General features: G+C 35.8%; 1 protein-coding gene across 1 annotated transcript; it reads right to left on the bottom strand.

Moving 5' to 3' along the window:
• Positions 1–3,627: 3,627 nt before the first annotated feature.
• Positions 3,628–5,420, bottom strand: LOC122071693 (probable sugar phosphate/phosphate translocator At5g25400). Its single transcript, XM_042636086.1, has one exon. The coding sequence runs from the start codon at positions 5,135–5,137 to the stop codon at positions 4,088–4,090; it is 1,050 nt and encodes a 349-aa protein (XP_042492020.1). The 5' UTR covers positions 5,138–5,420; the 3' UTR covers positions 3,628–4,087.
• Between the last annotated feature and the right edge of the window lie 9,455 nt (positions 5,421–14,875).

Below are 14,875 nucleotides of genomic sequence, written 5' to 3'. Positions count from 1 at the left end.
CTTATCCTTTGGATTGGGATCCTCTCGAACACAATCAACCCTCTTGATCATACATCTTCATGTGTTAACCGATGTTAGGAAGTATGACCAAACCCCTCAATCCTTGAATGGTTGTTGAAGGGGAGTCGGAGGGTACAATTGGTGGGAGAAACCTGATCCCTGCCGTCCATAACAACAAAAGGGGGTAGGTATGCAAAAGTCAAAAAGCTACAACATCCATTCTCACCTCTCAATAGTCGACTACGAGGTGTCAATCAGACAAACTCAGCAGCTGTATCTGAACATACCCATACCGGCCTAGCGGCCCCAGCTCCTTGCCCTAAGACCCACCCCAATTGGTAGCCCCAGGCACATTAGAAAAACCATGAACGATGAATTCAAAAATTTGCCTCAAATCTCCATATAATCTTATTGTTTCTATACAGAAGCTAGGCTCAAGTTTTCCTTCTAGATAATCTTATTGTTTCTATACAAAACTAGGCTCAAGTTTTCTGCATCTAGGATCTCTTAATACACTGATTCTGATGGGTCCAATAAAGGAGGAATGAAGGAGGATGTCATTCTTAATCTATTCCTGTTATTGAGGAGTCCAAAAGCTTGTGGTTTACTTTAAGGGCCTGTAAAAGTAAAACATGAGGGTCAGACACTCGGGCCGGCAAGGACTGTCACCGTATGAAACCCAACTAGCATCTTGCTCTGAAAGAATGGGTGGAGGGGAAGGGATAAACTGATTAAAGGATTCCAATATTGTAATCTACTTTCCAAACATGCCAAACTTGACCAAACAGACAGAATTTTAATGACGACAAGGAGAATTCTAAGTTTGGAGTGGGCCAATTCAAAGTCAAAGAAACTGATTATCTCTCCCTCCCCACGGAAATCTCGGCATTTTTCATGAGATTTGGAACAATCCAATAAAGGATTTCGGAGGAGTTCAATTTAATATGAAACTTCTTATGTTACCAATAATGCTGATACCAATACAGGATCGGCTGTATCGATCCAGATCGGTCAATATTATCTTTAATTTTTTAGGAAAAAATAAGTTTTTTTGACGATTTTACTCCTTATACTGATACGATTTTACTCCTTATATCGATACAATTTATGATCCCAAATCAGTCTCAAGACTCTCAACTGATGTCGATGCCAATGCCAATACCAATACCAATACCAATACCAATACCAATACCTCGATACTTAAAACCATACCTCAAAAGGCTGAAGAGACCTAAGAGTACTAGTGCAGGCGGCTCAACAGGCAGGACGACAATGTGAGGACGAGCTTTATTTTGAAGGTAGTTTTGTACTTTCCAGATTAAGATTTTTTCGTTATATTATTATAACAAGAGTTTCTTTCTCTGTAATGCAAACAATACTGAGAGGTGTGATAACAAACACTATAAACCTATTTTCCATTGATAGGTGCATTATTTGTTCTTGTTTTTTCATTATCTTCTGCATCGTTTTAAGGTTACGCTTCTACATATCTTGCTTGGTCTTTAGGAGACCCGGGAGTTCAAATCACAGAAGATAGAGATTCTGGGCATTTTTGCATATTGTGATCCCATAAACTTATACCAGAAAAATCACATTAAAGTAACCTGCTCAGCCCTGAGTTTTCAAGATGCAGCAGAAGGGTCTAGCCGAAATTCTCCTCTCCTTTTGCCGTTGAAGCTGAACCTTTTGTTTGCTTTTGTCGATTCATTCTTACCATAGAGAAGCAACAGAGGGATTTAATAGTTCAGCTAAGCTCAGTAATTATACAGAGGATATAACTTCACAGACTGAGTAGCAGATAGGGATCATGACAGAAACCTACACTTCCAGTTAAAACATTGTAGGCAAAAATTACTGTTTTTCAAAGCTAGAACTGTTCAAACCAAGCTCATGAATGTAGATCTACTAAGAATGACAAAAAAAAAAAAAAGGTAAAGAAATGTGGAGGCCATCCTAATGCTATCTGACTAACTCCGTGATCTGGAGATATAGATATATATATATATATATATATATTAGTGCGCAAACACTACATATACATACCCACTAACAGCTTGCTATTAGTGAAGCATACATAGTGGTAAAAAAAGATTAAATAAGATCCATGTCCACATCAGTAACAGCTACGAATGATGACTGCACAACAGAGCCATAGTAGATCATATTTCTCTAGACAGTCCAATGGTAGAACAAGAAAGACAGTTCGGAAAGGGTTTAGTTGACTGATCTGTTAATAAGTAGCTAAATAACACAGGATCAATTTAGTCAGCGGATTTAATTTATACCATATGGCTAATACAATAATGGCTGCAATCCAGATCTATGAGTTACAACTGTTTAAATGACAATTGTTAATGTAAGATTTTCATCAAATGGCAAATTTTAGAAAATTGGGTAGTACCAGAAAAATGAGAGCCATAAAGATAAAAGAGTCTAACGATATCGTTGATCAATCCTTAATTTTTGAGTACTTGATACCAAGCAAATTTTCAAAGTTTAATGTAAACAAAAGCTATAGAGCATACTCAAGGTTGAAATTCATAGACATGACACAGAATGCAAGTTTTAGTTGAAGCTGATTATGTATTACAATCTCACATAGGGAGTGAACTATCACCAAGTAGACAACAGCCAAAAGGCTCATTCTGTACAGAAAAAACCTAGATGCTTGGAATATACCAATCCGAGGCCATTCTGGAGCTATCTGGATCCAGAACAGAATGGCTGTGACCTGGTCCCGATTCCAGCTTCTTAAACCTATTTCTAGTCCATTTGAAGTGTGATGACAAAAGAATGTGCTGTCAAAACATCTATCAATGCCTCCACAGTAGGGAACTCTTGATACCACAAGGAGTCTATGAGGGGGGAGACATGGACAAGGACTGCGATAAGACAAAATAGAAAGCCTGTCTTCTTACATTTCAGAGTCTACATAAACATAAGAATCACAAAAAGGTTGTGTGAAAAAATAAATTCATTCATTTGTTTGTTACCCTTCTTGTAACTACATTTGTAGTACCCCTTGGTTTCAATCCCATGGCAGTCGTCAGGAGAACATGGCTGTCATTGTCCTACGTAAAAAAAAAAAGACCAAACCAAGGAAACACTCTTCTTGACTGCATTCTTAAACACAGTTCCTTTCACTCATATGGTAACAGGAGCAGAAAACTGTTCTTCATATACCACTCCAACTAGAGCCTACTGGTCTGGTCTGGTCTTTCATGCTGTGGTCCTACAGAAAACTGAAACAATTTCTTCCCACTTCCCAGAGTTGAGTTAATTCCTGAGTGAGCAATTGAATCAAAGCTCTACCAAATAAAAATGCATGAGATCAAACTTATTTTCTTATTACTTCAGAGAAAAAAGAAACCTTTTTCCCAACAACTCCAAGGGAAGTCAAAGTCTGGTTTACATAATCTATAACGATGCAAAGAACAATTAACATCAGAATAGAACTCAATAAAAAGCTGCAAGTATCAATTTTGCATTGATGCATATAGTTCGAGATTACACATCCAATATTATTTCATTTATCTATGGCAACCCAAGATTAAAAGGTGTGGCAGTGTGGGGTGGGGGGGAGAGAAAAGTTCACAGAGAAGCACATTTTGAGCTTACAAGGAGAGATTATAATCGAAATAACTAAGAAATGCAGCTCAATAAATAAGCATTTTAGTCTCCCTCAAAGGAGACGAAGAGTACCTAGACATGAATGAAAATTTAAAAGGCCAACAAGTAAAAAAGGAGAATACAGAGGATTTTCGAGATTCTTCTTCCACTCACATACAGAAAATGTCAAACTAAGCCAAACATGTAGAACTCGACAACCCCCCAACCCCCTCTCAATATCACAAAGAAACGAGCATGAAGTCATGTACTACTAGCGTGTAAACGAATATCTAAAAGAAAAGGAAACATAGCCAGATCAATAACCCACCTCGAACCCAGTCGGACAACAGAACCTGCATCATCTGCGCTGCCTCATTCCCAAATCTTGAATCTTTCCCTTCTTTTCCTTTTTACTTCCAGATTTTGGCTTATAAAATTTATCAGACCTAAATAATAATAATTAACAATCGAATCAACATCAAGCCTGCGAATCAGGCTTCCTTGACTGACCTTCCCCTTCCCTCACCTCCAAAAGCCTTCCAGCCTCCTCATCTGCCTGAGCAGCCTTCTTCTGAGCTTCCTTAGCCTTGAGCGCCTGCAACTTCGAGTGGTTATAGTAAGCAACCCCCAAGAAAGCAAGCCCATACCCGAACAGATTGATTGGAGTGACCGTATCCTTGATGACCGACCACGAGAAAGCAATCAAAAGCCAATCTTTAACAACCCCCGCAACATTCATTGTCAACGCGGAAGTCTTCCCGACTAGCAAGAATACGGCGAGATTCAGGGCGAAGGCGCACAAAGAATTGGTGCCAAAGATGGGCCAATCGAAGTGGAAGCTGGAAGTCTGCTTGAGGACAGGGAACTCGACGAGCATCCATGGGACAAAGAGGAAGACAAGGCAGCAGGGAGCGACGTAGTAGAGGGAGGTAATGGGGTTGAGAGTGATTCCCTTGGAAGTCAGTAAGATCTGGATCATGACCAGACGTGTGGCCTCAAAAGCAACCGCAGCGAGCTGTAGAATGACACCCCAGGTGTCGAATCGCGCCTCACCATAGGCGGCTACGGCAACACCAAAGGAGATAGAAAGCATATTCATCATAGATTCAGTCTTGAAGGTCTCCTTCTTGAATATCACACCGATGGAATAAACGGCGACCGGCATCAGTGCCTTGAGCATCTGAATGAAAGAAACAGAGAGGTAGATGTAAGCAGAGTTAGAGAACCAAAGACTGAAAGAGTAAAGAGCTCCGATGGGAACAACGGAAGAGAGGTAGAGATCTCTAGACATGGTGACTGGTTCAACGAGCTTGAAGACACGAACAAGGAGGAAAGCCAAGGATGAGCAGAAGGCCATGTGGATCATGGTTAGAGAGATTGGGAACGGCCAGTTGTACATCTTTTTGTCTAGGATGTACTTGTTGTAGACGATTACAGTGAAACTCAGGAAGATCCATATCCCTACGTATGCGTAAGAGAGCAGGATCTTCTTCACCACACTCTCGCTCAGCGAACCTCCATTCCCCATTTTCTTTCTTCAATTCCTGTTTCAGAGTAGAAGAAAATCAGGGAAAACCCTAACCCTAGAGGCCTAAACCTCTGAGATTGAGGGAGAAGGTATGAAGATAGGTCAAGCAGGAAAGAGATCAGAGGATGAAGAATAAAAGGGGAGAAATGAATCAGTCAATCTTCTTCCTGAGTTAAAACTCTCTCTCTCTCTCTCTCTCTCTCTAACTTAAAGAAGACTCCGAGAGTTGAGAGAGATTTTGGGTGGGTGAGGGAAGTGGTGGCGGGTGGAGATTGTGAATTTCGAAGGGATGGGTAACCTCTTATTATTAGAGGTCGAAAAATGGTAACTCCACTTGGTATGTAGGAGACTTTGAAAGGAAGTTGATGGGCTAAATGGTCTTTTTATGTGTTTCGCATCATTGCATGTGGCTAGTTTCAATTGGATCCGGATTTGCGTTGGCGTAGTTTTTAGGTCGGAATTTAGGGTGTAAAAACCTATAGTTCGAACCGATGAAACCGACCGTACCGATCAAAATTGAATCAAATAAAAACTAATGCACCCATTAATTCAGTTTTTTGTTTTATTCATTCTGAGGTCAAAGTAGAAAAATCAAATTAAAACCGGATGCAGTATGCGGATTTATGTTCTTTCCGTATTGGTAATCCTTATTTAATTAAGAGAAATAAAAGAAATATATCATGAACACTCGTGTGTGGGTTTCCTGTTCTAGTTAGATTACCATATTAAGTTAGAGATTCTCTCATATGATCATTTTTTTTCTTAATCTCTTAGGATATCACAATCTCTATGTATTAGGAGGGTATTAAGAAGGTTGAGAAATATCTTAAGATGGGGTTGTTAATCTTTCTTTTAAGAGGGTTGGTAGTTAGACAGTTCCTACGTATCCCACTCTCAACCCCCTCCAAAAAAAAAAAAAAGAACTTTAATCAGGTTTCTATAATATTACCAAACCAGATCGATCTATAGATACCGGTTGAATCAGGAATGAGCCATACAAAACCCATAGTTAAACTCATAAATGAAAATGCCCATTAGGCTTCCATCTTCAGAGTCGTTAAATTAGTAATAAATAGATATAAAATAAAATAAAAAATAATAATTTGTTATTAGATTCTGAAATCCGGGAAGATATTCGTTGGAAGCTTATTTTTGTATTTGTTTTAATAGCTAGAGAGAGATTTTCACGTGGGAACAGTCGAAATGGAGCGTTTTGAGCATTTTTTCTTTCTTTGTTTCCTTCTCTCTCTTTAACGCGTTGACCATCCTTGGTTCTGTGCGGGAACGTGACGCCTTCTCCTCCTTGCTTCTCTGCTACGCTCTCCTTTAACTCCCCAAGAGTCTAATTATAGTTGTAATAAATTGTGATTAATATACTATTTCCGTTAATACCTTTTTTATTTTAACACCCCTTATTACTGCTAATCCATTTTGATTACCTAACTTAATCTTAATTTAGGGAATGGATCAATGGAGTGAAATTAACGTTTCATTTTTTGAAATCGGTTGAAAAGCATTGTATTTAATTTCAGTTAATTATGTTACCAAAAAAAAATACTTAATTAGACAATTCCCATGTTCATTAACTTACCTTTTAAGGACTAAATACTTATTGGGAGAGAGAACGCTACCTAGTCTGACTCCTGTGTCAGTAGACTCAGCACAAAGGCAATGGGAGCATGTGTGGAGGCATCCAAAAAGGGAGACAGGGGTAGGGTGGTCATTTTACTATCCATGTGTTTGGGCATAAGAGTGCAAGGCCGTGTAGTGTTCTTTTCTCCATACTTTTTTAATGGAAATAAGTAACATTGTTCCTCTGTAGCACGATGCAAGGATAGCATGCAATCACAATCATAAAAAGGGCATCAGAGGATTGTTTCCATTAATTAATAAATGTCGTTCCATAATTTTTCTTTGTTCCTAAACTGTAGTGTAGTGGCAATCCGGGTAAGTGGATAACTGTAACCCACACAATGAATTTGCTAGCACATTTAAAACATAGAGTATCTATCTATAGGTGTATTTAGAATTTGATACCACATTTTAATTGTCTATTTTTTTTTTCTTTTTTAATTCTTAAAAGGTATTTAATGCAGGATATAAAAGGTTTTAAAAAAATAAAAATCATTTTAATGCAGTATTTAATGCATTAATGATAGTATTTATTTTTGTTGAAAAAATATATATGTAAAGGGCAAAAAGTAAAATTATAAATTATTTGACACCCTGAGGTGTCAATAAGAAATACTCTTGAAAAAAAAAGTCATATAAGGGTAAGTCAGTAAAATCAAATAAAATATTAACAAGTGAAATAAAAATTATATGTTTTTCTCTTTAGAATTAAGATTAATTTGAAAAGATTCAGTTTTGGAGTAGATAAATCTTTTTCTAAACCCCACTTTCCAAAGAAAAAAGGAGTAAATAAATCTCTTTGTAGCAAAAAATTTAAAAACAAGTAGATAAATTTCTCGTCAGTGGTGATATGACCATGTGATCGGCCCTATTTCATCATTAAACTTCAAATTCCGATTTTACAAGGTTGAAAATATTCTTTCAAATCGAGTTTTTCTACACCCGCAGTCAAGGGACTCTAGGTGTATCAATTGATTAGTTTAGTTCAGTGTCAAAATGATACGCTAAAGACACTCTCACACACATTCTCATTGATTCACAAGCCATCGTAGAAACCACAGGGATGGACAAAGCTCCTTTGCTATAGAATAAAATCATATATATAGCTATATGTAAACATCAATTTGATATCTAACTTAAGTTCCACATGTCTAATGGTTCCCTTGTTGGGATCTTTATTGGTTTCTCTGTATTTGTTCAATTTCGATTAGTCTTTTAGATCCAATTGGGTTGAACTGAAATTTACCAATAACTTTGATTTTAGAGGATGTCAACTCTTCAAACAAAAATAATAATGGGGAAATAACTAATAAAGAAGAAACATAAGATGAGGGGAAAAACTGCAACCCACCCCAATTGGTTAGGTAGTGCGATGCTTTTTATAAGCACCTTTGGGTTCCGCCCGCCCTGCCCTTGTCACCTTGTGATGCATTTTTCCGCAGGGGTGGGGCAGTGGCAGATTAGGCTTCATGTCTATTACCAAAAACTGCATTATGTAATTATAATAATAAATTATTGTTTTTTTTTGCTAAAATTATAATAAAATAATGCGGGTAAAAGATTTACGCACTGTCAATTGAAATTTGAAATTGTATGCGGGCATCCCTTTTAAGACGTAGATTATTATAACAACTCCCTTGTAAAATATTTTATATACGGTGTTCTACCCAATATTTGCTGCCCAAACAAACCCCCAATCCCCTAAAGATACCAAGCTTTGCTAAAAAATGCAATTTTATTAGAAGGAAATGTCAGTTTCAGTTTATTTATTATTTTGATAAATATGTGTTTCAGTTGAAAGTGATGCACAACAGGAAATAAATTTATTTTTTTTTATAGAAGGAGGAAATTTTTATCAAAGAGATAAAAATGAGGCTAGAGGATTTACTTTAAACTGAATTTTCCTTTTCTTGCCTTAGTGCTAAGTCATGGGCCAATGAAATGATAAAACAATCATTCTCAATAACATTAACATAACAGCGAAATCTTTCATTACATTTTAATATCCCAAATAAGAAGTGAAATAGAACTCTCAGGATAATGTGGTTCTTGCGCCTAGACATAGAAGGGAGCAAAATGTAGAAACGTAATCCATATTGATTCTATATAAGCAATATCACACTGACCCCAAGGACTAGTCGGGTAAAAAATCCAGACACCCTGGGTATAAAAAAAAAAAGGTAACTCATATTGATGCTTTCATCCATGCTCCCATTGATCCTTGTCATCGTGTAGAGGCCACAAGAAACACTTCCCCTAAATGTAATGACCACTCTTCCATTCATTGATCCAATACCTTCAACAAATTTTGATAGACAACTTAAGGTGTCGTTTAATAACGTTTCTGCTGTTTCTATGTCTAGAAACAACAGAAATTGCTTTTCACATTTCCGGAAACAAAAAAGATTTTTTGGTGTTTGATAAATCCATTTCTCGAAATGTTTTTTGCAGACATAATGCTACTAAAAAACCCAATAGTATCATTAGATACCCAAAAGGGAGAGAGGGATTGGTTGCCTATTTTTAAATTTAAATAGTTGAGATATTTATTGGGCACAACAACCTTCTTTTTTTTTTCTCTCAAATTCGTTTCTAAAAATAATGAAACAAGTCAGACTTGTTTCATCAAAGTTGTTTTTAGAATTGTAAATAAGCATAAATTTTGATTTATGTTTTTAAAAACAGGTGAAACGAAAAAACTTTATCAAATGCTTTTTAGGTTGTTTCTCTATTTCTGGGAACAAGAAAATGCAGAAATGGCAAAAATGAAACATTATCAAACGATACCTAAATGGTGATAATTTAGGCACCTAATTGTCTTGCTTCTCGTAATCCTTTGGGCAGTCCTCTAAAAAAAGCAACAATAAACCATCCAACTTCAACAAATTCAATATTGCAATATAATGAGTATGAAGAGATTAACTCATCAAATAGGGCCATTTAAATAGATTGTGGAGGAGTTCCAATAGTTTCAATCGGCAAATGGACAAAACCTAGTCGTCATACCAACATTACTCCTACTATTCATGGGTCATACAAGACAATGATTTCTGGCATTCCACACAAAATAAAACATGACATACTGTTTTGATTAAAAAAATAAAATAAATCATATCATTTAATAATTGAGATAACTTCAAAATCCTCATTCTTAGTCCCAAAACACCTCTCTCTCCCTGTTGTTGCATTGGAGCAATGAGTATCGGGTGATTGGTAACCCCTTGGAGCACGTTTCCAAATGCTCTCGGTCGTCTGATGCTCACCGCATCTCACTGCTGATTGCAAAGGATGTGGACTCCTCTCTCTCCCACATACACACATAATTGCAAACTAGAGATGTTATGTCATATATGATAATACAGAGCAAAACAAACATTAGAAGTCACCATCAAATAATGGCATTAATATTGGTATATAGCTTCTTACAAAAAAGGAATCTTCTTGGCATCTAATTGTAGTTAATTTAGATGATGCTTCAGTCTAAGCAAATACCAATCCGTCCATACACAATAATTTTTTTTTTTTTTGTTGGAAGTCATACACAATCAAATCAGAGCCATGAAAAGTATTTTAAATATTTTTATGCAGTCTCTCAACCTAATTCGTCATCCTGTTTTCCCTTTCCGGGCATTGACGGATAGATATTAGACTGGTTGGCAATGTAGACAGTTTCTCATCAGTGGAAAAAATAATAATAATAATAATAATAATAATAAAATTTTGAGATTTCCATTGACATCAAATAACTACCCCATGGCAGCTGTAATGCCCCAAATTCTACATACAATTTATTTTATTTATAAGAAAATGGATTATGGGAAGTAATTAGAAGACAAAAGAACAAAAGGGGCGACTTGGGCACCATTTGACAATGTTCCTGTTGTTTCTGGACAACAGAAACGATTTTTCACGTTTCTGGGAACATAAACGAATTTTTGGGTGTTTGATAAACCTGTTTCTTAAAACAGATTTTTGAGATTTGATCGTTTTTCCACTACTAAAGAAGGCGACATTCAGTGGCTTTTCTTTCACTACTTTTGGGATTGAGGAATTTTATCGGGTTTTTTACAATGGTTGTTGTCCAAAGTCGTTTATAGAAACGACGAAACATGTATGACTTGTTTCATTAGTTGCATTTCTAGGAATAGAAATTAATATAAATTTTGATTTATATTTCTAAAAACGAGAGAAACGGAACGACTTTATCAAATACTATTTAGGTCTTTTCTCTGTTTCTGGGAACAAGAAAATGTAGAAACAGTAAAAGTGGAATGTCGTCAAACGATGCCTTGAATGATAACCCTGTGATGCAACTTGAATATTCGGGAGAAGATTCTTTCAAAGGTAGCGTGGTCCCTATGTTAATACGGGGCCAATGAAAGTGCACATGAAAGTATCAATAGAGATGGGGTTTTAACTCTCATGAGGGGTGCGATGGTCAATCCACACCTCTTTGTGTCTACGCTTGAGAGTCACACCACCTTTTAAACTTATTTTTGGTAAATATTATTATTTGAATTTATGTCACAGCCTTAAATTAGACCACAATAGCATGTGGACCTGAAAACTAATTGCTAGGTTCTCTCATCTCTTCCTACAACTAATTCTTCTTCTAGCTAATACAATTTCTACGATGATTTTTAAGGAACCCATTCTATTGCAAGTGAGTAAAACAGGACAGTTATGGGTAATTGGGATAGTGTTTTGCTGATTCCAATCTCAAAGGGGTCCATACCAAAACCATCTCATTTACTAACCGGTCCCAAAACTATAATTTGGGTCCGTTTGATGATAGGAGAGTGTAATGACCCTAGTTAGGATCTTTAAAGATTTTGAGCATTTAAAGAAAACACTCAAAGAAGTCTAAAACTCTTTTAAGTATACAAATAATTTTTTTTTTTAAATGTTTACAAAATTACAAATAACTTTCAAAGCTTATAAATACTTGAATATATATTCCTATGCATACAAATAATCAAAGCAGTGAAAAACACAAAACACCCCATGTGAGTGGTCCCAATGAGGTAAGAGGAGTTGAACTCATAACCATACGCTTCCTGAAGCAAAGATCCCTTGCCAACTCAAATAAGTCTAAAACCTTAATAACTATAAAGTAATCTTAAATTAAGTAAATATGAATTTTAAACCAGCACTAGTGGTGTTTACCAAAAAATAAAAAAGAATCATAGGCTAGCCGTTTCGGTTCCAGCCATTTCTATAATGGGCTTTGGATTCTAGACCTTTCGAGAAACTTGTCTATCTAATAATCCTTCAAAATTGGCTCCAAGAAAACACCCCTTTTAGTAACAAGACGGGTTGATTGGTTTCTATGTGGTTCTTGATTGCTCCGTGGCCAAATTGACACCCTTAGATAGGCGGCCTCTCAATGTTATATATAGGGATAGGGATAGGGATAGTTCCAAATAGATAATCCTCCCCTCCCATGATTGAGACTTTGGATTTAAGACTTTCATAACCCTATTTAATTAAGGTGCTCAATTAGATTAACACATGGGAATTACCCCAGTGCTCAACACATTTTATTAAACAACCTAGCAATGATCCAATTGGCCCTTGAAGCTGTTGGCACAATAATTTAGTGTATCAAGTTTTGTAGGAGATTGATTACTAGGTGCAGAAACACTTCCCTTAAAAGGATTGATTGAAAAAAAAAAAAATGAAGAAGAAAATGATGAAAAAGAAAAAAGAACCTGTGAATCTGGTGTTATCTATGCCCAGAAACAAATTATGTTGCCTTTTGTCCTGTGTGTTGAAGATGCTCTAGTGTACCTTTATACTTGTTTTTTTTTTGAAAAATAAAAACTAAGGGTGTGTTTTTTTTTGAAAAATAAAAACTAAGGGTGTGTTACGCTTAATGTGATCCATGGTGTAAAGATCCATGGATTGTGGGTAGCAATTTTGCTTTCTTTATGAAACATTGAGTTGCTTTTCTTTATGTGAGAAGTTAGGAATCGAGTTTGGTTGTGTGGGGTGCACTCACACTGACACAGTTGGGTTCCAATTGAAGCTGCATCATTGTATCTTAAAATAAAATAGTTTCTACTACTAATTAAATAATTGAAATCTTTGAATTGAAAAGGATTGGGGTTCAGGTAGGGCTGATTAGTCAACTAAACCTACCCAATGTAAGGATGGTGATGCCATATATTTATCTAAAAAAAAAGAGGAAAAAAAGTTCTTTGAGTTGGTTGGCTGGTGAGCCCACAATGAGAGATCCACAATTATTCGTAATTATAGATCAAAGAAGAGCATGGATTTAGACATCGATATTGGATTGGCCATGCTGCATCAACTGATGCAGATAGATCTGATTGATACCAAATTAACAATACAAAAAACTAAATAATAAATAAGGGTAAAAATGTAAAACAAAGGTATTGAAATCTTAGGGGCAAAGAATTTGGCATTATAGAAGTAGAACTACCCAAATATAACATAACCTTATAAAATACTACAATATATTTTTGAGTGAGAGACCCAGAGCCTGTTTGTAATCCAAACGGGTATCTCAAAGATTTTCAACTTCACTTATCATTGTATGTGTGCGTAGGCTCTTTCGTTCTTGCTGCTAAATATACTAGGGATAGCCATGAAATGCCCAACATATGAGCATCATACTTCATGGTTTTGGTCTAAATGGACTAGTTTAGTTTTTATCAAGTTTTTAAAAGTTGGGATCGATCAATGCCAATATCATTTCGGTACCAATCTAGATCAGATCATATCATATCAAACATATTTAATTATCCTTATTTTTTGATGAAAATTTATTTTTATTATATTTTTTTATCTTAGACTATATTATATATTGAAATCAAAAGGTCAAGATTAGAGATCGATCAAGGTCGATACCATCTCGATTCAATTTTTAAAATCATTAAAAAAAAATCCAATTCAAAATGAAATGTTTCGATGTACGGTAGGCCTAAGTACATTGATATATATATATATATATATATTTTTTTTCTATCTTGGTTGAAACCTAAGTACATTGATCCGTATGGATTAGTCTTAGGGCGACCTCACCCAGGGCAGAAGCTACTAGCCAGCTTTTACCCTTTTTCCTCTAATCCTCCAAAACCACATAAAATAAAGATGGAAGCTCCAAAGATGCTTATTAAAATACGTTAATCAATAAAAAAAAAAAAAAATGATTAATAAACTTTGGGTCAATCGGATATTTCTGGTCACCTAATTCGATAGGACCACCCTCGATTTTCGAGTGAAGAAGAAAATATTGAAAAGTGGGATTACACCAACTATTTTAGTGACACGTTTCCTTCCGTGTAAGTGTGTCTCCCATGCGCTTCTGCGCTAATCATGGAGTGATGGGAAGTATACTACTTTAAGTCGTTACTATCCAAGTATAAGTTGTATAACCTAACCTAAACTCTTTAACAGTTGAACCCGCAAATGAAGATTTGAATTAACGTAATGCCACCTGTATGAGTATAAAGAGGAACTGTTTCATGTGGGGGGAGTGAGGATGCTACATCTACAAGAGTGGGATAGGATTCCTTTATGTGGATTTTAGAGAATAGGAAGTCATCCCACGAATGAATTTGAAACTAAAATTGTTTATCGACACTGAAATGAGTTGGTTACGTTAAAACTGTAAAATCATTTAGTAAATGGTTCAGTTTTGATTTCAAGTTTAAGATCGGTTAGTTAAACGAATTGATTTGATTTTAACCATTTAATCCGTCGGTTTTAAACTGAATTGACACCATAAAAATCAAACCATTTACACCGTCAAAATCAACCCGTTTAATCCGTATAGCGATTAAATAGAATAAGGGATTAAGGGCATTAAGGTAGGGGCATAATCAGTAAATAACTGATGTGTTTTCAGTGCCTCATGCTTTTTCATTGTTTATTAGAAGCTTTGTTTGTATTTCATTTTCTCCATGTAATATTTTCTTTTGCTTAGTTGTTTGAACAAAACAGGATGAGTTTAATTTAGGGAAGAAGAAAGGACCGTAGAGGTTGTTTGACAGTCTATTCAATAATTTACTCATATTATGTAGTTATGCAGTTAAATTCTTGCTTGTGTAATGCCTCATTTAATTTGATACAAGAGCATTT

The sequence above is a fragment of the Macadamia integrifolia genome, chromosome 2, assembly GCF_013358625.1.
Source record: "Macadamia integrifolia cultivar HAES 741 chromosome 2, SCU_Mint_v3, whole genome shotgun sequence".
NCBI classification, from domain to species: domain Eukaryota; kingdom Viridiplantae; phylum Streptophyta; class Magnoliopsida; order Proteales; family Proteaceae; genus Macadamia; species Macadamia integrifolia.
The sequence above is the reverse complement of the archived record's forward strand: the minus strand, read 5'-3'. Positions and strand labels throughout refer to the sequence as shown.

Bases quoted from the DNA above. Each gene is read 5' to 3' on its own strand.
- LOC122071693 (XM_042636086.1), bottom strand. From the start codon at position 5,137: ATGGGGAATGGAGGTTCGCTGAGCGAGAGTGTGGTGAAGAAGATCCTG.